Source organism: Rhinatrema bivittatum, chromosome 2 (assembly GCF_901001135.1).
Source record: "Rhinatrema bivittatum chromosome 2, aRhiBiv1.1, whole genome shotgun sequence".
NCBI classification, from domain to species: domain Eukaryota; kingdom Metazoa; phylum Chordata; class Amphibia; order Gymnophiona; family Rhinatrematidae; genus Rhinatrema; species Rhinatrema bivittatum.
In genome coordinates, this window is record NC_042616.1 from 39,825,904 (window position 1) to 39,851,142 (window position 25,239).

At 43.2% G+C, this 25,239-nt stretch overlaps 1 protein-coding gene across 1 annotated transcript in view; it reads right to left on the reverse strand.

Moving 5' to 3' along the window:
- Window positions 1-16,269, reverse strand: part of LOC115083893 (zinc finger protein 585A-like) — an 83,275-nt gene extending 67,006 nt beyond the window's left edge. The window contains exons 1-2 of the mRNA XM_029587947.1: window positions 15,988-16,269; window positions 15,508-15,634 (exon numbers count right to left, since the gene is read on the reverse strand). Coding sequence (XP_029443807.1) covers window positions 15,508-15,634; window positions 15,988-16,011 — 151 coding nt within the window. The 5' untranslated portion in view covers window positions 16,012-16,269. The remainder of the gene's footprint in view (window positions 1-15,507; window positions 15,635-15,987) is intronic.
- Between the last annotated feature and the right edge of the window lie 8,970 nt (window positions 16,270-25,239).

A 25,239-nucleotide genomic window follows, 5' to 3' on the forward strand; every position in this document is an offset into this window, starting at 1 on the left:
AATCAGGGATGCAACAGAGACAAGAGTACTGCTCTGCCATTATCCTCTGGATAGACAGGTTCTGATTCTTTCTATGAGGAGCCCTTCACCCTCATGGAGTGGGATTGCGACCTTGGACGTCCGGCCGGGCGCTCAAGGCAGCGGTGCTTGTGATCATGGACGCCCGGATACAGGCGGGAAGGTCCATGAATGGACGCCGCGACCTTGGATGTCCGAGGTCGCGGCTTCCGTTCATGGACCTTCCCGCCTGTAGGCCCCGCTGACTTGAGCGCCCGGCCGGACGTCCAAGGTCGTGGCTTGGACGTCCGGCCGGGGGAAACGCTTTTTAATAAGGACATGGTCTCTTACAGAAGGAAAAGGTCCTCGTTTGTACCCTGAATGCTAGAGTCAGGGGACCACCATGTGATCTACCAAAATAGAATGCCCTGTATAAAATATCCACGACCTTGGACGTCCGGCCGGGCGCTCAAGGCAGCGGGGCCTCCAATCATGGACGCCCGGATACAGGCGGGAAGGTCCATGAACGGAAGCCGCGACCTTGGACGTCAGAGGTCGTGGCTTCCGTTCATGGACGATCCTGTCTCTTTCCGGACGTCCATGATTGGAGGCCCCACTGCCTTGAGCACCCGGCCGGACGTCCAAGGTCATGGATATTTGATACAGGGCATTCTATTTTGGTAGTATTATATATGTCTATTATAATTGTTGTATTATATATGTCTATTATATATGCTTATTGTAACCCTCTGAGGCTTGTGATTCAGCAGGCTATAAATTTTATAAATAAAGAAATAGTCGAGCTATTTCAGCTAGTGGTTCATTTTGTTTGGACTGGCACTTTTTGTGTAAATTGCTTGCAAAGGTTGCTATTTTGCCCCATAAAAATGCCTTAAAGCTTACCAAAAGCAATGTAGGCTCATAGTCTGCCTCTGGATTGAATTGATTAAGTCTGCATACCATGGTTTTCTGGGCCAATCTGGACCTACCAGAATAATTCACCCCTCATGTCCTCGGTATCACAGACCATGGAGGGAAGACAATGAACTGTTCTATTGGTCATAGCTGGACCAACACATCTATTCTTTTTGACCTTTTTTCCTGGCCTCTGCTAAAGAAATTCTCCACCTAGGCATTCTTCTTTTTTTGTTGCCATCAAATCCCAGCCAATTCTTCACCATCTTTCTATCATTTTTAATGAATGCCTCATCCACTAGTTCCCATTCTCCGTTATCTAGTGCATGCCTGATGAGGTAATTCACCTTTGTGTATTCTGTTTCTGCTATGTGTCTGGCTAACAACCCTACCAGGTTCACTTCTGCGCAAATTATCAGTCACGCCATCTTTTTCCTTTAGCTGCCAACTCAGTGTACCTCCTTGTCTGTTTATGTAAGCCACTGTTGTCATGCTGGCCGAGAGTACTCTTACTGACCTTGCTTTTATTCTGCGGCTCAACTCCCAGATTGCCAGCCTTACAGCCCTTAGCTTCAGAAGGTTCATTGACCCTTTTCTCTCTTTTCCAGTCCATCTGCCCTGGGTCAACTTCCCCAGAATTAAGGGTCGCCAGCTCCTCTCTTCTGAACAGCTTCCCCACTGAGGCGACAATCGCCTCCTGTCCGCAGCATTGGCTCTTTCCTCCTCTTGTCCAGCCAATTCCCTGAGACTGTGCCAGTTGCACCCCAAATATTACCAAAGAATTCTCATACAGGAGACATGGACAAAGGCTGGGAAGGGCGTGAGAAGAAATCCAAAGGACCTGCCCAAACAGGACCACCCTAGATTATTTCTTTTAAATAACAGGCTACATGCATGTTACAGCTTCACAAGCCTAATTTATTTTTTAAAAGACACTTTGGTAATCTCCATGTGTGTAGAGGGGAAGAAAGCATTTTCTACAGGCTGTTCCTTCCACCGATCAGCTATCAGAGGGCAGAAGAGAGGTTAATAATAATAAGAAAAGTAGTCCAAGTGCCTGTAACTAAAAACTCACCTGAGCTAAAAAATTCTAATTTATCCCTATCAATTAAAAAGCAGAATGAAAATACAAACAAAAACCAAACTTTGAAATGTCTGTATGCTAATGCCAGAAGTCTAAGAAGTAAGATGGGAGAATTAGAATGTATAGCAGTGAATGATGACATAGACTTAATTGGCATCTCAGAGACATGGTGGAAAGAGGACAACCAATGGGACAGTGCTATAACGGGGTACAAATTATATCGCAATGACAGAGAGGAGCACCCGGGAGGCATTTTGGTGCTTTATGTCCGGGATGGCATAGAGTCCAACAAGATAAACATCCTGCATGAGACTAAATACAAAATTGAATTTTTATGGGTAGAAATCCCTTATGTGTCGGGGAAGACTATAGTGATAGGGGTATACTACCGTCCACCTGGTCAAGATGGTGAGACGGACAGTGAAATGCTAAGAGAAATTAGGGAAGCTAACCAAATTGGTAGTGCGGTAATAATGGGAGATTTCAATTACCCCAATATTGACTGGGTAAATGTATCATCGGGGCATGCTAGAGAGATAACGTTCCTGGATGGAATAAACGATAGCTTTATGGAGCAATTGGTTCAGGAACCGACGAAAGAGGGAGCAATTTTAGATCTAATTCTCAGTGGAGCACAGGATTTGGTGAGAGAGGTAACAGTGGTCGGCCCGCTTGGAAATAATGATCACAATATGATCAAATTTGAATTAATAATTGGAAGGGGGACAGTAAGCAAATCCACGGCTCTTGTGCTAAACTTTCAAAAGGGAAACTTTGATAAAATGAGAAAAATAGTTAGAAAAAACTGAAAGGAGCAGCTACAAAGGTAAAAAGTGTGCAAGAGGCGAGGTCGTTGTTAAAAAATACCATTCTAGAAGCACAGTGCAGATGTATTCCACACATTAAGAAAGGTGGAAAGCAGGCAAAACGATTACCGGCATGGCTAAAAGGGGAGGTGAAAGAAGCTATTTTAGCCAAAAGATCTTCAATCAAAAATTGGAAGAAGGATCCAACAGAAGAAAATAGGATAATGCATAAGCATTGGCAAGTTAAATGTAAGACATTGATAAGACAGGCGAAGAAAGAATTTGAAAAGAAGTTGGCCGTAGAGGCAAAAACTCACAGTAAAAACTTTTTAAAATATATCTGAAGCAGAAAGCCTGTGAGGGAGTCAGATGGACCGTTACATGATTGAGGGGTTAAAGGGGCACTTAGAGAAGATAAGGCCACTGCGGAAAGATTAAACAATTTCTTTGCATCGATGTTTAATGAAGGGTATGTTGGGGAGGTACCCGTACTGGAGAAGGTTTTCATGGGTAATGATTCAGATGGACAATCAAATCACGGTGAACCTAGAAGATGTGGTAGGCCTGATTGACAAACTGAAGAGTAGTAAATCCCCTGGACTGGATGGTATACACCAAAGAGTTCTGAAGGAACTCAAAAATTAAATTTCAGACCTATTAGTAAAAATTTGTAACCTACCATTAATATCATCCATTGTACCTGAAGAGTGGAGGGTGGCTAATGTAACCCCAATATTTAAAAAGGGCTCCAGAGGCGATCTGGGAAACTACAGACCAGTTAGCTTGAATTCAGTGCCAGGAAAAATAGTGGAAAGTGTTCTAAACATCAAAATCACAGAACATATAGAAAGACATGGTTTAATGGAACAAAGTCAGCATGGCTTTACCCAAGGTAAGTCTTGCCTCACAAATCTGCTTCACTTTTTTGAAGGAGTTAATAAACATGTAGATAAAGGTGAACCGGTAGATGAAGTGTATTTGGATTTTGAGAAGGCGTTTGACAAAGTTATTCATGAGAGACTTCTAGGAAAAGTAAAAAGTCATGGGATAGGTGGCGATGTCCTTTCGTGGATTACGAACTGGCTAAAAGGCAGGAAACAGAGAGTAGGATTAAATGGACAATTTTCTCAGTGGAAGGGAGTGGGCAGTGGAGTATCTCAGGGATCTGTATTAGGACCCTTACTTTTCAATATATTTATAAATGATCTGGAAAGGAATACGACGAGTGAGGTAATCAAATTTACAGATCATACAACATTATTCAGAGTAGTTAAATCACAAGCAGATTGTGATAAATTGCAGGAAAACCTTGTGAGACTGGAAAATTGGGCATCCAAATGGCAGATGAAATTTAATGTGGATAACTGCAAGGTGATGCATATAGGGAAAAATCACCCATGCTATAGTTACACAATGTTAGTTTCCATATTAGGATCTACCACCCAAGAAGGAGATCTAGGCGTCATAGTGGATAACACATTGAAATCGTCTGTTCAGTGTGCTGCGGCAGTCAAAAAAGCAAACAATGTTGGGGATTATTAGAAAGGGAATGGTGAATAAAACGGAAAATGTCATAATGCCTCTGTATCGCTCCATGGTGAGACCGCACCTTGAATACTGTGTACAATTCTGGTCGCCGCATCTCAAAAAAGATATAATTGCGATGGAGAAGGTACAGAGAAGGGCTACCAAAATGATAAAGGGGGATGGAACAGCTCTCCTATGAGGAAAGGCTGAAGAGGTTAGGCCTGTTCAGCTTGGAGAAGAGACGGCTGAGGGGGGATATGATAGAGGTGTTTAAAATCATGAGAGGTCTTGAACAAGTAGATGTGAATTGGTTATTTACTCTTTCGGATAATAAAAGAATTAGGGGGCACTCCATGAAGTCAGCATGTGGCACATTTAAAACTAATCAGAGAAAGTTCTTCTTCACTCAACGCACAATTAAACTCTTGAATTTGTTGCCAGAGGATGTGGTTAGTGCAGTTAGTGTAGCTGTGTTTAAAAAAGGATTGGATAAGTTCTTGGAGGAGAAGTCCATTACCTGCTATTAATTAAGTTGACTTAGATAATAACCACCGCTATTACTAGCAACGGTAACATGGAATAGACTTAGTTTTTGGGTACTTGCCAGGTTCTTATGGCCTGGATTGGCCACTGTTGGAAACAGGATGCTGGGCTTGATGGACCCTTGGTCTGACCCAGTATGGCATATTCTTATGTTCTTATGCATGTGAAGTTGCCTGCTCAAATAATTCAGTAGAAACTGGAGCTGTGCAGGCTCTGCTGTGCCTGAAGGAGACTTTGTAGCCACCTTGAATCTTCCCTATTCACCTATCAGAGGGAAAAGGGAGGTAAAGAGTCTGGCATGCTTAATTTATCATTTATTTTTGGAATGAAGCAGCAATAAAATATCTGCTGATCCAGCCAAAATGAGTGTCAGAGAGGAGAACAAAATGGTGTCCTGAGGAGAAGACGCGGTCAGACGAGCTCCCAGACATTCGTTGCTTTTTACCTTTACATACTCTTTGATGCCTCATACAAAAAGAAAGGGTAAGGTAAAGGAGGGAGCCTCGACACCCCCCCTCCCGGTTAAACCTACCCCAGTACAAATGATGATACGGGAGGTTTTTCTCCGCAGCAGGTGATTCTCCAGGAGAGTCGGCCGTAGCATGAGAGGAGGGGGGGGAGCAAACCTCTGTGCTCTACGACGAAACATCTCTGAGAGCCCTGGAGCCCCGGAGACACCTTCCCCGCCTGCCTACGTTGGAACCCCCGATGCCGAAGCTGCACCGAGTGGAGGAAGCGATCGAGGTAGGGTCTCGTAGCAGGCGCAACGGGGCAGACCCAAGGCGAGGGGTCCTTAGCCGCCTTGAGGGAACCAACCATCAGCTCACCGAGTGGTGAGGGCAGTAACCGCTCAGGGAAGGAGCCAAACGGACCAGAGTGACCTGCAGAGTACAGCGCAGATGACACCGCTAAACTTGCCAGAGTCTAAATTATTTTAAAAAAGCCTGAAACTGTTGCTTTAGATGTTTTATGGAATGGGCTATCCACTTTGGAAAATGCAAATAATTTCCCTGACGCAAGCTCTAAAGGCTTCTCAAGAACAATTTAATCTGGTGAATCCGGTTGTTCTTGCAAACACTACTAAAATGCAGGGAATGGATAATCAAATTCATCAGATAAAAGAAATACAAACTGGCCTGATTCAAGGGGACTCTAGATTAGATAAGAGACTGGAAAGTCTGGAGAACAATCTCAGATTATAACAACCTGAGAATAATCAATTTTCCAAAATGCAAACTAAGATCTCCTAAGGAACAGCTCAAAAACTATTTTCAGGAGATACTGAATTTCTCCAGTAGTGAATTGCCTACGATTTTGAAAGCCTATTTCTTATTTGGGCGAGCACAGAGAAGTGGAGGAGAGACAGAGGACAATGGAGATCGAAGGGGGCATCCAGAGTCATTATCCCCACTTGAAAATCTCTCTGGATTTCTTGAGACTTCCCAGGAGGAACAAATTGAAAAAAAGAGGTGTTCTGCTGGTCAAATTCTTGATACCTACTGAAAGAGATATGGTTCTAAAGTGGTTTTTTCAGAATAGGTCTAAGCTCTACTTAGGAGGAAAAATTTGGATTTATCTGGACTATCAGGCCGATTCAGAAAAACGCGTGGGAGAGCGCCCGCACAGGCCACTCTCCTGGGCGCGCGATTCAGGAGGGTGGCCTATGCAAATTAGGGCCTGCGGTAAAAGGAGGCGCTAGGGACCTAGCGCGTCCCTAGCGGCTCTTTTTAGACAGGAGCGGCGGCTGTCAGAGGGTTTGACAGCAGACGCTCAATTTTGCCAGCGTCTGTTCTCAAACCCGCTGACAGCCACAGTTTCGGAAACCGGACGCCGGCAAAATTGAGTGTCCGGTTTTCAACCTGTAGGTCGCGTATTGATTTTTAATTTTTACTTTTACTTTTGGGGCCTCCAACTTAATAACGCCATGATATTAAGTCAGAGGGTGCACAGAAAAGCAATTTTTACTGCTTTTCTGTGCACTTCCCCGGTGCCGGCAGGCGTTAATTTCTGAAAGTAAAATGTGCGGCTTGGCTGCACATTTTACTTTCTGTATCGCACGGGAATGACTAATAGGGCCATCAACATGCATTTGCATGTTGCGGGCGCTATTAGTCTCGGGGGGGGGGGGGGGGGGGGTTGGACATGCGTTTTCGACGCGCTATTACCCCTTACTGAATAAGGGGTAAAGCTAGCGTGTCGAAAACGCATGTCCAACTGTATTGGCCTGATTATTAGGACAACGCAGTTGAGTAGAAAAAATATTTTTGTCCTTATGTGCTAGAGCTTGCCAATTAGGTGCGAAAGTAATGATAAAGTATCCGTGTAAATGTATATTAAATATAGAAAATAAGTTTGTATTTATGGAGCCTGATCAACTGTTGACGTTCCTGAATTCAAGTAGTAAAGCAGGAGCTGATCCGCTTAACATTACCGGCATTAATTAGATAAACTGGCTATTCTCTTTTTCCCAAGTATTTGTCAGTAAGAATATATTGCTCCAATTTAAAGTTTTGACCTCCTCGTTGCATAGTAAAAAGGCAAGGAGGTGCGAGATTGTAATTTTTGGTAAATTGTTTATTGCTGGTTAAAGTATGTGCAAATGTAAGATTTATTACTGTACTGATTATATAATGTTCGATTTGTTTGGCTGAAACATTTTAAAAGCCTTGCCTGAATTTAAGGCATGTAATAATGCTTTTGTCAATACTTTAAAAATGTAATAAACAGAAAATTAAAAAAAAAAAAAAAAGTGACAACCAGTCCCCGTTCCATGTGCATTACAGTGCTGCCTTCCATCACAGGGGCCAGAGCTCTATCTGGGGAACCCACCCAGTTTTGCCCTTGGCAGGGAGCTGACCTACTGCGGTTCTCACCCGCCTCCCTGCTGTCTACCTACTTACAAATCAGGGAGAATGCACCCATGCTGAGTCTCAGCGACTTCCTTCCAGCACTGTGCCTCCCGCTTTTTTTTTTTTTTTTTAAATAACTATTTATTTAATTAATTTTTTGGCATACAAAACACCCCCCCAAAACCAGCACATTTCAAATGCATAATATACACAAAACAAAAACAAAAAAATAGAGAAGAAAAGGTTACATTAAAGGCATACGATTCTATGCAAAAAGGAAAACAAGGAGAACACCATTCCAGCTTTCAAAGCACAGCAGGCAAAGGATGTCCATTGTAGTGATAACTCCCCAGATTTTTTTTGTACTTAAAAGGGGAATTTAAGTCAAAACACAATTTTTCTAGACCAGCAATGTCAAGAAGCCAGGGTAGGGGCAGCCTTCCAAAAAAAAAAAAAAATCGCAGTAGGCAAAACCTGCCGCTAAAAGCAGTTGCCCCACCAGTTTCTGACACTTCACTGGCACCAAGAACTCATCTCATGTCCCTAGGAGACCCAGGAGTGGCCAAACATGCACAGCAGTACCAATTTCATCAGCAGTTTCTTGTACAATTTGGGACCAGAATTACCGGACAAAAGCCTCCCTCTCTTTACAGCCAAGCTGGAAGCCTGCAGAGGGAGGGAGAGTGTTCATCTTAGAACCCCCGAACGAGTCCAAACCTGGCCCAGCAACATAGGAGACTGGGAGGGGGGAAAAAGCTGTGCTGTAAACCTCTTTTAATAAACTTTACTGACTCCCAGAATACAGGGAGAGTGTGCTGTCAGAACATCCTGCTGCTGGACCCACCAAGCGACGTCACCTGGGACAACCCGGTTCTTGACCCACTGGTGCGGAAACGCAGACTCCAACTACGTCGTTTCCTAAGGGGGGGGAAGGGAAAATCAGTCCCACCAGGACCATCCCACACAGTGCCCCCCGAGACTACTTATGCTCAGGGCTGGTGCAAGGGGATTTGGCGCCCTAGGCGAGCCTTCTCCCTTGCGCCCCCCCGTTGCGCCGCCACCCCCCGGTCTCGGCCCAGATTCCTACCTCATTCTCGATCACGCCCGTTGACTGTGTGGTTTTCTGGGTCGCGAGCAGGTTGGGCACTGCTCGCGGCCGCCAAATCTCCACTCCTCTTTGCCACTGCTTGCGGCCCCATATGACTCGCACCCAGTGGTGCACCAAGGGTCTCCGGTGCCCGGGGGCCAATGCATTTGTTTGCCTCTCCAGCATCCCCCCTTAATCCTTCTTGTACTAATGCTTAAGGTCACAGAAAATCTGTGGTGTCTCTAAACAGAAGAATTGGGGGGGGGGGGGGGGGGGGGGAGGAGCCAAAATGACATTTCTTCATCACATCCACCTCCTTAGCATGGATCCTGCTTTCAAATTGGTTACAAAAAAAAAAGTGTTAATAAAAAAGTCCAAAGGGTCTTCTGCGTAATTTTAAAAAGCTGGCCAGTTTCACACTATATAATTATTTGATAGCCTCATTCAACTAATTCTATATGGCTAGGAGAGTGAAGTCTGGAATATATAGGAAGGGACAGGATGTCAATACAAATCCTGCACCTCCAGTTCTGTAACTCTGTGCATCCACTGAAATTCCCCCAAACAATGGAGCTTGGATGTTTCCCTTACAGCTCATCATACTAAAAAATATTTACAAATTCTGGTGTCACCTCACAGTAACAGCAGCACAAACACCTTCCACTGCCAGGCACATTGTGAACTAACACAAAACCCCGCAAAAAAGACACTCAAAATCTATACTGCAATCCCATCGTAACATAACAGTAATAACACCAAGGACTCAAACAACAATAACCCTCCCTGTGAAAAAGCAAGGGTAAATATTATACTGGGTCCTAGAATACCAATACACCACCTACTGAGGAAACAAAACAAACCCAATTGCTAATGATCCCTATACAGACACTACATGCTAGCAGAATCTCTCACCACGGACACACACACAGAGCAGCGACAGACCTCTCATCAAATACAGAATAAAGCCACATAAAGTATAAACAGAAATGTGCAGACAAAAACTGAACTGTAAAACGCATCACGCCAGACTCTATACAGTGTAACAATGGAAAAACAAAAATTTCACCATTCCTTGTGAAACAAATCAATAATATAAAGATATATAAATCATTAATCATAATTATAAAACCATACAAATAAGATAATTTCAAAACAGCTGATGAATAGAATATCCAATAATTAAAGATTAATGCAAATTTTGAAAGCTTTACCAAACACCAATAAAATATTTCAAACAGCAGACACATCACATACTACCCAATAATTAAAATGGTAGTCAATCAAGAAAAATGAACTTAAAAAGCCACCTTTACTTACCCTCTCCAGTTTTCCTACTCCTTTCCCTTACAGGCCATACCAGAAGCAGCAGTAGCTGCTGAAGCTGTCCTCACAGTCCTCTTCCTTAGCGACCACAACCAGTCTCTTCTCTCTCTCTCACACACACAAGTCACACCATCAGGACCAGTTTCTGTCTCTCACACATCACTCATCTTCCCAACCAGTCCCTCTCTCTCACACACACACACATACCAGTCACCTCTCTGGCCAGTCTCTCTCAATCACACAATGCTCTCGCTCTCTCTTACTAACACACAGGCTTTCAATCACACACATGCTCTCTCTATTTCACTTCCACACAAGCTCTCAATCACACACGTTCTATCTCACTTACAAACAGGCTCAATCACACACATGACCTCTCTCATAGCCACAAGCCAGCCAAAAACATGCTCCATCTCTCTCGCACACACACACACTGACACACACAAGCACCCTCCCTGACTCACATATACACCACATACATACAGAAGCACTCTCCCTGTCTCACATACACATTACACTCACAGAAGCACCTTGCTTTCATTTTTCACTTTTACTAAAAGTGAAAGTGATGCTCCCAACCATTAAATAAGAAAACCACATTCCTATCAGAAGGCGAAATGACACCCTTCCTTCAGGTTCTGTCCTCCCAAGGGACAGCCACCTACACCTTCTCTTGTTTTATGCTTTCAAGCAATAAAGCAAGTGTGTTTCTTCAAACTATCAGTCGTATGATTATTCATGTGGGAGATATGGAACAGAAAGACATCCTTAGTCAGCTTCCCTTTTAATTGGGAAGACTCCAGTCTTAGTCATTTAAAAATATACATTTTCCTAGAAGCCTCATGAGATTTAGGGGAAAAGTAAAAAGTCATGGGATAGGTGGCGATGTCCTTTCGTGGATTGCAAACTGGCTAAAAGACAGGAAACAGAGAGTAGGATTAAATGGGCAATTTTCTCAGTGGAAGGGAGTGGGCAGTGGAGTGCCTCAGGGATCTGTATTGGGACCCTTACTGTTCAATATATTTATAAATGATCTGGAAAGAAATACGATGAGTGAGAGAATCAAATTTGCAGATGACACAAAATTGTTCAGAGTAGTTAAATCACAAGCAGATTGAGATAAATTGCAGGAAGACCTTGTGAGACTGGAAAATTGGGCATCCAAATGGCAGATGAAATTTAATGTGAATAAGTGCAAGGTGATGCATATAGGGAAAAATAACCCATGCTATAATTACACGATGTTGGGTTCCATATTAGGTGCTACAACCCAAGAAAGAGATCTAGGTGTCATAGTGGATAACACATTGAAATCGTCGGTGCAGTGTGCTGCGGCAGTCAAAAAAGAAAACAGAATGTTGGGAATTATTAGAAAAGGAATGGTGAATAAAACGGAAAATGTCATAATGCCTCTGTATCGCTCCATGGTGAGACCGCACCTTGAATACTGTGTACAATTCTGGTCGCCGCATCTCAAAAAAGATATAATTGCGATGGAGAAGGTACAGAGAAGGGCTACCAAAATGATAAGGGGAATGGAACAGCTCCCCTATGAGGAAAGACTAAAGCAGTTAGGACTTTTCAGCTTGGAGAAGAGACGACTGAGGGGGGATATGATAGAGGTGTTTAAAATCATGAGAGGTCTAGAACGGGTAGATGTGAATCGGTTATTTACTCTTTCGGATAATAGAAAGACTAGGGGGCACTCCATGAAGTTAGCATGGGGCACATTTAAAGCTAATCGGAGAAAGTTCTTTTTTACTCAACGCACAATTAAACTCTGGAATTTGTTGCCAGAGGATGTGGTTAGTGCAGTTAGTATAGCTGTGTTTAAAAAAGGATTGGATAAGTTCTTGGAGGAGAAGTCCATTACCTGCTATTAAGTTCACTTAGAGAATAGCCACTGCCATTAGCAATGGTTACATGGAATAGACTTAGTTTTTGGGTACTTGCCAGGTTCTTATGGCCTGGATTGGCCACTGTTGGAAACAGGATGCTGGGCTTGATGGACCCTTGGTCTGACCCAGTATGGCATGTTCTTATGTTCTTATTTTCTAAAGGCTTAAAAAAAAAAAAAAAGCAAAACTGTTTCAGATTGGAACTATTCTAGTCTTCATGCTTAAATTATGCTTCAAAAAAAACCCAAAAAAACCCACCTGGCATCAGTAACTTAAATTTGTGATTTTGCTGAGATGAACATTTTAAATACTTTAATTTTTTTTTTTTTACTTTAGTATTTGTCTCTACCCACTTTGTTAAATTTTATTTTCCAGCAGAGGGATTCTTAAAATTTAGTAATTTCATCTTTCATCCAACTTTTCAACAAAATCAGCACAAAAGTTGAGGTATATGTATTATCACACTTCATTTTTTTAAACTGGCAGATTCCTTTCTCACATACACATCACATACACACACACACAGAAGCTCCATTCCTTTCTTACATATACATCACATACACACACACAGACACACAGAAAGAAGATCGGTGCGGCCGGTCTAGCTGATCACGTGGCCGAAGAAAGGAAGATCGGTGCAGCCGGAGACCAGCAGCCGAGACTTAAGGGGCGCCGCGGCAGGCAGCCAATCCCCGACTCTCCCTGCCTCCCCCTGTCACATGGTAGGGGCTAAAGGTCACCGGCGCCATTTTGCTTAGTGGCAGCGGAGGCCCCGGGAGCGGCAGATCGCTCCCGGGACCTCCGTTGGACCACTAGGGGGGTGTCGGGAGGGTGACACTGGCGGGGCGGCAGGGCGAGTTGGGAGCTGGCTGCCTGCCGCGGGCGCCCCCTAAATCTCAACGCTTGGTCTCCATCTAGGCGAGTCGAAGGCTGGCAGAATTTTGAAAGGGCACTTTTTGCCCTTTCAAAATTCTGCTGCCTGCCGCGGCGCCCCCTAAGTCTCGGCGCCCTAGGCACAGGCCTAGCTCGCCTGGTGGTTCCGGCGGCCCTGCTTACCCTCAACCATGAACCTGGGCCTAAAGCGTTCCCGGGCATAAAAAGTGTTGCCAGGTGCAGCCTACACATAGCTGAAGCACCAGTCTAGATGACTGCATCATCTGCTGGAGACAGAGAAATACTGAAGAGCTGAAGGCAGCACCAGACCCTATAGGGTGACTGAAATCAGCTTTGAACTTTTTTTTTTTCTCTGTCTCCATCTGCTAGCAGGAGGGAACAAACCCACTTGTTTGAACTGGTCTGACATGGACAATAAGGAATAGCGTATACCGGTATTCGTGGGAACATCATATTGATTTACATCAATACAATAAAAAACATAACGATCAAATTAACAATCATTCGTAAAATATGTACATCATTAAAATTATACTACATCTATGTAAAAATTAACTCATGTTAGCTAAAAGTATAGATAAGAGCAAGATAAAATGTAGTAAAATAAGTGAATAACTCAGTTAAAACATAAATAATGTAAAACAAGGTAAAATAAAATGAACTCAAGTAAGAAATCAGAAATATGAAAAAGAAGAAACCAGGGGCTGGGTCTGTTTAGGCTGAAGCCTGGTCGAAAGCTGGTCAAATAGCCATGTCTTAAGTTTTTTCTTGAATGTTTGTGTGTAAGACTCCAGCCTTATGTCTAGAGGCAATGTGTTCCATATTATCGGACCAGCTAGAGAAAGAGCTCTATTTCAAACCGTATCCAGGTGTTCTAATTTTGGTGAAGGGATGGATAATAATGCTTTTCCGGAAGATCTTAAATTTCATTGTGGGGTGTGAATATGTAAGGCCACGTTTAGCCATTCAGTTTTATCACCATATATAGTTTAATGAATTAATATCATACATTTGAACTGGATTCTGTAATAAATAGGAAGCCAATAGAGGTCTTTCAAAACAGGGGTATATGATCGTGTTTTTTGGTATTAGTTAAAAGGCGGGCAGCGGTATTTTGAAGCAGTTGGAGAGGGTGAGTGGATGACGCACAAAGACCTAGAAGCAGGGCATTACAGTAGTCTAGTTTAGAAAGTAGGAGGGCCTGAAGTAGTGTCATAAAATCATTAAAATGTAATAGAGGTTTAAGTTTTTTTTAAATCTGTAATTTATAAAATCCTTCTTTAACTGTGGCTTTGACGGACTTATTGAAATTAAATTCGCTGACAATAATAATACTTAAATCTCTAACTTCACATAAAATAGACTGAGTGGGTTCAGACCGTTTTATATCCCTATCTTTCACTTTCCCCTCATTATTGTCATCAGAAAAAGAAAAGGAATCCCTTCCTCTCCATTCCCAGCCAGGTGACAGGCACTTTCCCCCAATTTGGTAAAAAAAACAATTCCCTCCCTTTCTCTCCCTCAATGATACTATTCAGTCACCAATTTAACCCCATAACAGCTAGCTCTAATGTTAAGGAGCTGACTACAGGTATATTCAACTGATGCTAGATAGCCAGTTAAGTTACTTATCCGGCTATCTTTTATCCACATAAAAAGTGGGTGGATCAAGGCAGCACTACTTATCCAGTTAATGTAAATGGATAAATTAGACCAACCATAGAGCTGGTCAAACTTAGCTGGATATAAATTATCAGGCTAAGAAGCTATTTGTGTACAGATATTCAGCCCTGAATATCCCTTGTAACTTAGCTGGATACAGCTGAATATCTAGCCCTTTACGTTTAGTTAGCTCCTCAAGAACACACTGTTCTGAAAATCAATTGAGTTTTACCTCACTTCTAATCTTATTTGCATTTATTTTATGTGATCCTGCTTCAGGGCCTTCCACAGTGAACACTGGGCAGAAATATTTGTTAAGCAATTTTGCTTTTTCCTCATCAGCCTCTACATATTCCTTTTCTTCACCTCCGAGTCTCATAATGCCACTTTTGCACTTCCTTCTATCACTAACATTTTAAAAAAAAATATATATATATATATATTGTCCTCACATTTTACATTTGCTATTTTTTTCCATTTTAATTTTTGCATTCCTGACTACTTTCCCAGATTCTCTTAGCTTTTCCAGATACTGTTTCCTGTCTTCCTCTTTCTTCGATCACTTGCACTTTATGAACACTAATCTTTTTGCACTTATATTTTCAGCTACTTCTTTAGAAAACCATAGTGGGAAACAGAAGGAAGGAACGAGAGGGAATTTAAAAAATAAGGGGATTGGAGAAAGGGAATGTAGGACTTGGAGAAGGGGGAGGAGAAAAGGCAGATGAACTGATGAATTTTCCTGATTTGAAGGGTGTATGTGGAGATAAAATATCCAAGATGAGAGGGGATTCAAGGGAAATCATCCTCTCTTCTCTTCCCTGGCTGAAATTCCCTCTCACGCCCACCATACCCATTATTAATCAACTGTCCTTTCTCTCATATACAATTAACCCATCCCTTATCCCCTCAATCCACTTACCCAATGATATCAGAGTCTGATAATTCTCCTTCATCACGTCCTTGTAAAGATCCTTTTGTCCTTCATCTAAATTCTTCCACTCTTCTTGACAGAAATAGACAGCGATGTCCTCAAAGGTCACTGGGGCCTGAAACACAAAAACTTCCACACTCAGCACTTTCTGCATCACATCCATCAGGAGACTCCCAGTGCTGGGGCTCAGCAGGGCAAAGGGAGAATTTGCTAGGTTTACATAATTCAGTCATTTAACACACAGTCCCAGAACTGGATTATTGGCAACCGTAACCCAGTTACACACAGAACAGGAGACACAAAAATAGCACTCCCTTTACACTGAGGGGAGCCCCCAAAGTACCTTTTCTCAGCCCCGGGTCTGCTGAGGATCCTATTAAAGTCAGGGCTGACTCTGCAGTGTCCCAGGTTAGAAAGCTGCAGCAGGGTTTGTACAGAGAGGGCAGGAAGTTGGGGGCAATCTCCTACCTGAGCAGAAGCTCCCGCAGGCATTTTCCCCCTCTGCTTTTGCTGCTTTAGGATTAGAAATTGACCGGGGCTTCCTTCTCTGGCTGGGGAACAGCGGGGTGTTTCCCTGTTGCAGTGCAGCTCCCGGGCTGTTACAGGGAGAGGACAGAAGCTGAGATCTGGGACTAGGTTTCTAGTGTCCAGGAGTTATTCTGCAAATTAAAAGTGAAACCAAACAAAACCTCTCTGCATCTTTGTCCAGCACTTCGCAGCCCCTTGTCATAGCCAAGGCAATGGAATGATGACATCACACAGGGGGCGGGTGGATCTTTACACTGAGGGCACACGCTGATGACATCACACGGGTAGGCGGAGCTTTCCCCCAGCACAGAGCGCGCGGGTGTGTTTCTCTCGCAGCTTGGGGGAAAAGCAAGGACAGCAAACAAATACTGCAGCGCATAAAAGTGAAAATGGTTTTACTGCAGGCGCTAAACAGAGCTAGAACTGAACTTGTACCTGCCACGCCAGCAATGGCTTAGGCTGCCCTGCAGAGATGACAGGGAAGCATTGATATTCAGCAACTCTTAGCTGGATCTGGCTAAGTGGTTCATAAGGAGGGGGTGTAGTTAAGTTTTTCATAAGCAGCTGAGAGCTCCTTTATTTCAAGAAGCTTTTGCAGATATGTTAATTTTGTTTTATTAGACTTTTTTTTTTATCAGTTCTTAGTTGTCTATGATTGTGTTTTGTTATGTAAACTTACGTAATGTTGTACGCCACCTAATACAATTTATTTGATTTAAATAGTTTATAATATTTTAAATAAATAAGCGGCTAACTTAGCTGGATAAGTAGCGATATTTAGACTTATCTGGCTATTTAGCTGGATATGTTAAATCTGCTAATCAGCAAGTCTAAAATTATTTGGATATGTTGATCAGGCTAACTTCCCTAGCCTGATGATTTTTTTATTATGGACCATGGAGTGGCTGTCAGAGCTGCAAATGTTGCAAAAAGGGGCTGGGCGGGGCCAGAGGCCTCCGAACGGCTGCTGTGCCAGGGGCCGCACCAAAGTTGTGCATATGTAGTCGGATGCGCGCCCAAGAAGATGCGCGTGCAGATTTAACTTATGCGCTTGGGTCAGTTGAGCGTATGGCTGTGCGCCCGATACCCTCGCGCGCATCGCTATGCGCACAGCACTTATGCACGCGCATGTTATAAAATCAGGCGTACACGTGCCGGGTAGTGCGCACAAATGTAGGTCGCGCGCGTACCTTTTAAAATCTGCCCCATAATGTGTAATTGTGTTTGAATATGTATGCTTTCTTTTCTAAGTGTACCCATGTTTTTTGTATATGATTACAGATTTATGGTATTCCATGTTCAAATTCCCCCCGAAGAAGTCATTAGGTGAAATGAGGATCCTTGAAGGGGTTCTTCATGTTTGAATTTTAACATTGGGTTTTGTTGTAAGGAAAGAGGGTCTTTATGTTTGACGTGTAATAATGTTTTTTGGAAATTGCCTTTGTGATGTAATAAAGTGTGACTAATTTCACCTTATGTTAATTTATCTGTTCAACAGACACAACATTTCCCTACCTTTTGCTATAGTATGAGTGTGGAATATGTGTTTGTTTCATGTTAGATTATTCCCAATTGTTTCTAACTTGTTTTAGGAGTTTTAAATTGTATATATTTAATCTTGTTCTATTCCAGTTGTTTAGTATTGTATTTTGAAATTTTCAATAAACAATTTTTGTGTCTGTAAATGTGATTTTTTTTCAAGTAGTGCTTTTTCCTTAGGGAGTTTTATAGGGGTGTGTGTGTTTGTGTATACACACAGACACACACACATATGTATATTCACCAGCTAACCACACTGCCAACTAGTTGCCCAAAGCCTGCATAGGGTTTTTCTTCAAGTTATTGACAGACAGAGGCAGATACACAATGCACACACACACACACACACACTCAGGCCATACACTACAATGTAAGAAATTTAGGTGCCAGCTGAAAAACTCCATCCCACCCTGCCCAAATCTTTACTGAACACCTTGAAAACAATAATATTCTATATTCATCTCAGTTCGGCTTCAGAAAGCACTTCAGCACTGAAACACTACTGCTAGCATTAACCGACACCTTCTTAGGGGACTTGACAGCGGACAAAGTTATCTATTAGTTCTATTAGACTTATCCGCAGCATTTGATACTGTAAACCATATCATTCTTCTTGACAGATTATTAGAAATTGGATTAGCAGAAACTCCAATGGTTTTCCTCCTATCTCACTAATCGCTCTTACCAAGTTAAAATCAATAACTCTATTTTAGACAAGATAAACCTCAGTACTGGAGTCCCTCAAGGCTCATCACTGTCTGCCACCTTGTTCAACATATACATGCTTCTACTCTGCCATTTACTTGCCAGTCTAGGTCTCGATCATTACATATATACAGATGACATACAAATATTAATTCCAGTTAAAGACACAATCGAAACTACATATAAATTGACAGCAATGTATCTGTCAATCATCAAACAACTTCTCTAACGCATATAAAACTTATACTGAACATTGACAAAACTGAAAGTATTCTACTGGAAAGACGACCATCACTCTCTCCAGCTTGCCAGTCCTTACACTAGAAGATAACACAAACATAAATCTAGCAGACAATGCCCGAGATTTAGGAATTATCATTGATGAACTTAACTTCAAAAAACACATCTCCAACAAACTAAGAGAAGGGTAAACTTCTAACCCTCAGATGATTAAAACCACTACTAACACAGGATGATTTTAGAACAGTATTACAATCATTAATATTTTCAAGAACAGACTATTGCAATTCTCTCATGCTCGGTCTCCTATTATCCACAATTCGTCCATCGCAAGTTTTACAAAACGCAGCAGTCAGGATACTAACAGGAACCAGGAAATGCAATCATGTAATCCCAACATTGATATTGCACTGGCTCCCAATTAAGTATCGTTATTGAATACAAAACGATATGCATCTTACACAAAATTAATTATGGGGAACAAATAGAATGGCTGAATGCTGCCATTCGCCTGCATACACCACAAAGAAATTTAAGATCTGCAAATAAAGGCACTTTAATCATCCCTTTGGTGCACTCTGCACATCTAAGTCAAGTTAGAGAGAGAGAGACATTTCACTGGCGGGTCCTAAACTCTGGAATTCCTTACCTACGGAATGAAGACTGCAACAAAATATAAAAATATTTTTTAAAAAAGACCTAAAGACCTGGCTATTTGGCAAAGCTTATCAAGACCATGATGGATATAAGATCAAGCAAGACATTTATTTTATTGTTTTTTCTTTTATCTCCTTTTTTAATAGAATTTTTATGTGATATTAGTTTGATTTTACTTTATCTTAATATTATGGGGTAGATTTTCAAAGGGTTACGCACGTAAGATATGCGCGTAACTCCCGAAAACCTACCCCTGCATGCGCCGAGCCTATTTTGCATAGGCTCAGCGGTGTGCGCAAGCCCTGGGACACACGTATGTCCCAGGGCTTCAAAAATGGGCGGGGCGGCGTTTTGGGGGTGTGGCAGCGGTCCGGGGGCGGTCCCGAGTCCTCCGGCACAGTGGCCTGTGCTGGGGGTTGGCGCGTCGGCAGCTAGCCGGCGCGTGCAAGTTACGCTTGCCAGAGGCAGGCGTAACTCGAAGAAGTAAGGTAGGGGGGATTTAGGTAGGGCTGGGGGGTGGGTTAGATAGGAGAAGGGAGGGAAAGGTGGGGGGAGTTAAAAAAGAGTTCCCTCCAAGGCCGCTCCGATTTCAGAGCGGCCTTGGAGGGAACGGGGAAAGCCATGTATTTATATTTTTGTATTTTTCTCATCTATTTTTTTTTTTTATTTTCTCACATTTTGATTTATTTAACTTTTTAACAATTTTTGTCTTTATTCTTCTTTCCCCACCTCCTCTCTCTCTCGCCCCCTCCATTTCTTCATTCTCTCTGGCCTCTTTACCTATCCCCCCTCCTCAGCTTCACCACTTTTTTTTTTTTTCCTGCAGTAAGAAACAGCTGTGATCTGCCTTCCTGGATAGGGACCTGCCAGCAGCAGGAACTCCTCCTGGGCCGAGGGTGGCAGGTCTTCCTGGGTTCTGGCGCTGCGCTGACTGTACCCATGTCCTGTTCTGCCACAGAGTAAGTGGCTCCCAACCTGGGCCTGCCACAACAGAAGGCGGCCCAGGTTGGGACTGAGCTGTAGCAGGCATACAATGATGTGACCACGTTCTTGCAGCCCCTTTCCTCCTGAGCTTGCAGTGCCTCCACAGCACTGAGACTCAACGGTATAGGGAGAGGGGGAAAAAAAAAGATGAAACCTCTGTTTAAAGACCCACCAGTATTGGACCTCCGAGGCTGTCCCTGCCTCCTGTCAATGTCATCAGCAAGGACCTCAGAGCTAAAGCAACAACACATTTTTAAAAGACCCTGGACCATATGGAATGGGTCCTATGGGCTAGAAATGGCCTAAGGAGTGTCAGTTGCCAACCTCTGCCCTAGCCAAGTGATATCACTGCCTTCCAGTCCCCCACCCAGCCTTCCCTCAAGACACCACTTTCTTCCATCCTTCCTACACCTCAATATCACAAATACCACTGTTACTAGCTGCTTTTTTCCCCCCCTCAAATCCTTCTGAGCAGGCCCATGCCCCCTCTCTTGCCTCCCCCAAGGCTGTTTTTGCAGCTAATCTGCCCGGGAGAAAATCTGACTGGTCTCCATGAATAAGAAATGGCACTATCTGACCCAGGCAAACTGCCAGAACCTTCACCAAGATCTTTAAATCCAAATTGATGAGAGAAATAGGTCTATAAGATCCACAAAGTGTAGGATCTCTGCCAGCCTTTGCGATTACTGTAATTCTTGCAACATTTGCTCCCTGGGGCCTGTGCCAATTTCCCTCCTTCCCTCGGATAGTTAAACATAGCTGTCAAGGGTTTCACTACTACCTGTTTACCCACTTTATAAAATTTGGCCTTGAAGCCGGTGCTTTCCTCATTTTTACATCTGCAATAACTGCCAGCACCTCTTCCTCCCTTATTGGCTTGGATATTATTTTTTGACGTAAAGAGCTGTTCCTCCCCCTTTCCTGTCCTCTTTATCCTTTCATTATAAGTTATAGCTTGGGATGGCCGTATCCCAACCATGAGGCTCAGTGAACCATTTCTCTGTAATAGCAACAATGTCCGAATCCACCTCCACCCTTAGGGCCTGCAGCTCTGGGATTTTATTGCCCAAGCTACAAGCATCTGTGGTCCTAGCGTTCCAACTTTTCTCCCTGGGTTTGCTGCTCTTCCTAGGCATCTTTTCTGCTTTTTTGAGCTGATTCGTTTTATTATGTTCTCCTCCCATTCCTTGTATTGCTTGTGGGTGGAACGCCAATTTCATTGGTGACCTCTGTCATGCCTGCCTTGTAGTTTAAATGCCTGGTAATACACGATCTGAATTTCTCATTTAGCATCCTCTTTCCTGCCACGGATAGATATAGGCTATCCTTACCATAGAACCTTTTACTGCTTCATATAAGGGTTCCAGCCTCCAATGTGTCCAAAACCACTTTCTTTACACCAGGTTTTGAGTCAAGAATTGAAACCCTGCCTTTCCTTTCCATTTCCTTGAACAGATAATACTTCTGAAAAGGCAGTAGTCTTTGCCATGTTTCTAATCTTCTGCCCTAGTTTTTGGACATCTTTCTGTACTGTATGGATACCATTTTGAGTGAGGTCACTGGTTCCCCGAAGGATGATAATACTGATTTATTTATTTATTTATTTTTAATTTTTATATACCGGAATTCCTGTATACAATACAAATCAGTCCGGTTTACATGAAACGAAAAGATTGCCCTGGTCTGGGAGGTCAGACCGGGGTTTTTTTTACAAAGAACATTGAACAATAATATATAATACATTGAACAATAACATATAATACATTGAACAATAACATATAATACAATATAATGATATCAGAGTCCCTACTTTCTTCTACAATCGCATTGACTACCTGGTTTGCATTTCTACTAGCTGAGGATCCTGGAAGGCATTTAACTTTTGTGTCCCCATTTGAATGAGTTCCCAAGAGTAATAAGAGTGCCACGCATTAAATGTTCTACTTTACAGCTCCCTAAAGATAGCGGTGGACCTGAACTACTGATTCTTTATTGCAGCACGTCTCACATCCGCAGGGATGGATGGGGGTAGCAGCGGCGGCAAGATGGTACGATTTGGAGGCTGAACAAGCTGGGGAACATAGTGCCCTGTCACAATATACTCAACAATGCTCTACTGTGGTGAGATTAGGCAGAAATGCTCCCATTCGAGCACATATTTTGAAACTACGGCACATGTTGCGGAAAGTGCGAGGAATCACAGAATAACAATATTCTCCAATTTCACCTCTAGTTGTTAATACTAAACTCAATATAGATACATACTCAGTAGACAGGGTACTTTGGAAAGAGGCAAGTCTGCAATATTTGGGAGGGTGAGGCTTTTAAAAGTTTGGTGTTCCAGGTCATACCAAATATATTTACTTTCACTTGAGGAGAGATGTTTATAGAGAACCCATGGGGCCTACCTTTTTGAAACATAAGACAAGGGTGGAGAATATGTTTATACAATTTTCTGGGGTCCCCCAGTTCATCACAAAGCTGCATCGTTCACTTATTTTTAGTGATGATGATCAAGCTGTTGCGACTGTCGCTGTTCGACGTCCTCACTCTGCCCGCTTTACCTCTGTGGCGACTCCCTCCGGGTCTGATGGACGGCTGGCTGCCGCGGCGTCTCCATGCCATCTCTCTCCAGCGTCCCCGGACCGGCTCGATGTTACAGATCCGCCATGTTGCCTGAAGACCTAGGGCGCGCGCACCCTGATTGCTTCCAATATTTAAAGGTCTCTATTTCACTATCTAATTGAGTTAGCAAGGGTAAGGGGTTTGCTTCGGCTACACCTCTCAAGCTATGCTGCCTCCTCGGACTTACCAAAGGTACCCACTCCTCGGGGGCCTCGCTCTTTTTCTTTACTTTCAGATTACAGATAGGAACCGGTACTCGCTCCTCGAGGGCCCATGTTCCTGGACACTCTGAAGATTCTCTACTGCTTGGAAGCTATCGCTGCTACAAACAATTGTGAGTTTCCATCGCTCTCTCAGAGCTTTCCCTGGAACCAGGTACTCGCTCCTCGAGGGCCTAAACCTTTCCAGCACCTGAGCTCCCTTGAGACCTTATGTGAGTTTTGTCATCTAGTTCTGTTCATGAACTCTGCCTACTCACTTTCTACAGTTTCTCAACAGCTCAGCCAACCTGGATCGCTGTTCCAGTACCTGAAGGACTACAGCCCTGCCAGGCATATCAGCTCACTTCTGCCACCTCTGGTGGTTTCAAAAACCTGTCTAATAAAAGAACTAATGTGTGTCTGTCTCCATACTCAAGTCTAGCCGGTGGTCCCTCTCGGGATATCCCCCGGCGGCGTGGTCATCTGCCACCGGCCCAGGGATCCACCCACAACTATTACAGATTGCTTACTCCTCCTTCTTAGGCGACAATAAGAACAGATTGCTACTCCACAGTCTAACAGCAGAATTATTACAAATTGCTACTCCTATCTGATTGCTCCTCCCATCCGTTCGCAGAACCTATCAAGATTGCTTCTCCCAGCTCTATCACAGAGCTTTCCTACCAGATTCCTAACACAAGCCACTAGCTCTGGTTTGATGGACAAATGGAATGCAGATCTGGATACAGATATTGATGACCCCGATTGGATATTAATCTGGTGTTCTGCGGCGCGACTTGGAGTATAGTAATGATGCGCTGCTGTGTGGTTTCAAACAATAAGTATACTTCTCATACTTAGTTTCAATGTATGAAAAGATCCAACATTCAATACCTTGTAATTTTCAAAAATACTGTACTCTTGGAAGAGTCAACAGACGTGGCTGATAAGCCCCTGAGGCAGCTCCCAGAAGAGCGAAACTCGGCCAGATTCGGGCAAGATTCAATAAAAGTCCTTTTTTACCGATCCTTCTCTTCATGTTTATTGCTGCTTGCCATCTTAAATCGGCTTCCGCTTTGCTTTTTGGGACCATCCTAGTTATTACGCTGTATAGTATCCTTTATGTTTTTCTCAATTTAGTGCTTTGAGCCCCCCTGTGTTGGCAGCAGTGTGATGAGCAGGAGAGCTACATCCCTATGTGGTAGGGATGTAGAGAAGTAAGGAAGTTTCACCTACATTATGTCTGCTACACGGTTGGGATGAACAGGCATTATCAAAAAAAAGGATAAAAGGCTGGTATGGCATTTGTTGCAAGCCGGATGTTTTGACAATTAGATATTTTTGAAAACCTCACCACAGAGCTCAGTTTGGCGAAATAAAGTTATGGATTTAGCCACTTTAAAACACATTACCTTTACCTTAAAATTTAAGCTCGAGGGTTATGATGCCACATGGGGAAAATTTTGGAAGTGGTATGCCCAAAATTAGAACACTATGTATATTTTTTGAACAATTTGCAGACTCTGGTTCCCCTGACAATGTACATCTGACATTCTGTTCAAACCTTACAGGTTCATTATTTGTTTGTCAACTAAATATACTGGGGTAGATTTTAAAAAGGTGACGCGCGCGCGCGCACATGTACACCCAATTTTATTTCTGGCGTGCGCAAGTTATAAAATCAGGGGTTGGCGCGCGCAAGGGGGTGCACCTTGCGCACACCGAGCCGCTCTGCCTTCCCCCGTCCCCTAACCTGACCTTCCCACCCCTTCCCTTAACCTTTCCTCCTCCTATCCCTACTCTAAACCCCCCCCCCATTTTTATTTTACTTTTTGCGCGTGTCGGCAGGTGATCCTTCGACACAGCAATGGCCGCTGTGTTGCAGGCCTCTGGCCCCGCACCCAGACCGCCCCTTTTGTAAAGCCCCGGGACTTACATGCATTCCGGGCCTTTACGCATATCGCCGGGCCTTTTTAAAATAGGCCCGGTGCGCGTAACCTTTTTAAAATCTGGCCCACTGTATGTATCTTTTTGATGGTGTCATGGGCTGTGTCTATGTCCTGTTTTGTGGAAAAATAAAAAGTAAAAAAAAAAAAAAAAAAAAGGAGTTCCCAAACTGGCTCCGCTGTTGACAGTCTCCCAGCAGACGACTTTCTTTTATGACAGCTGATAATGTTTAAGAGTTTCTGAGTGACTACATCTTTCAGACATCGCTTTAGATTCTATTGCTGGAGCTTCTTCA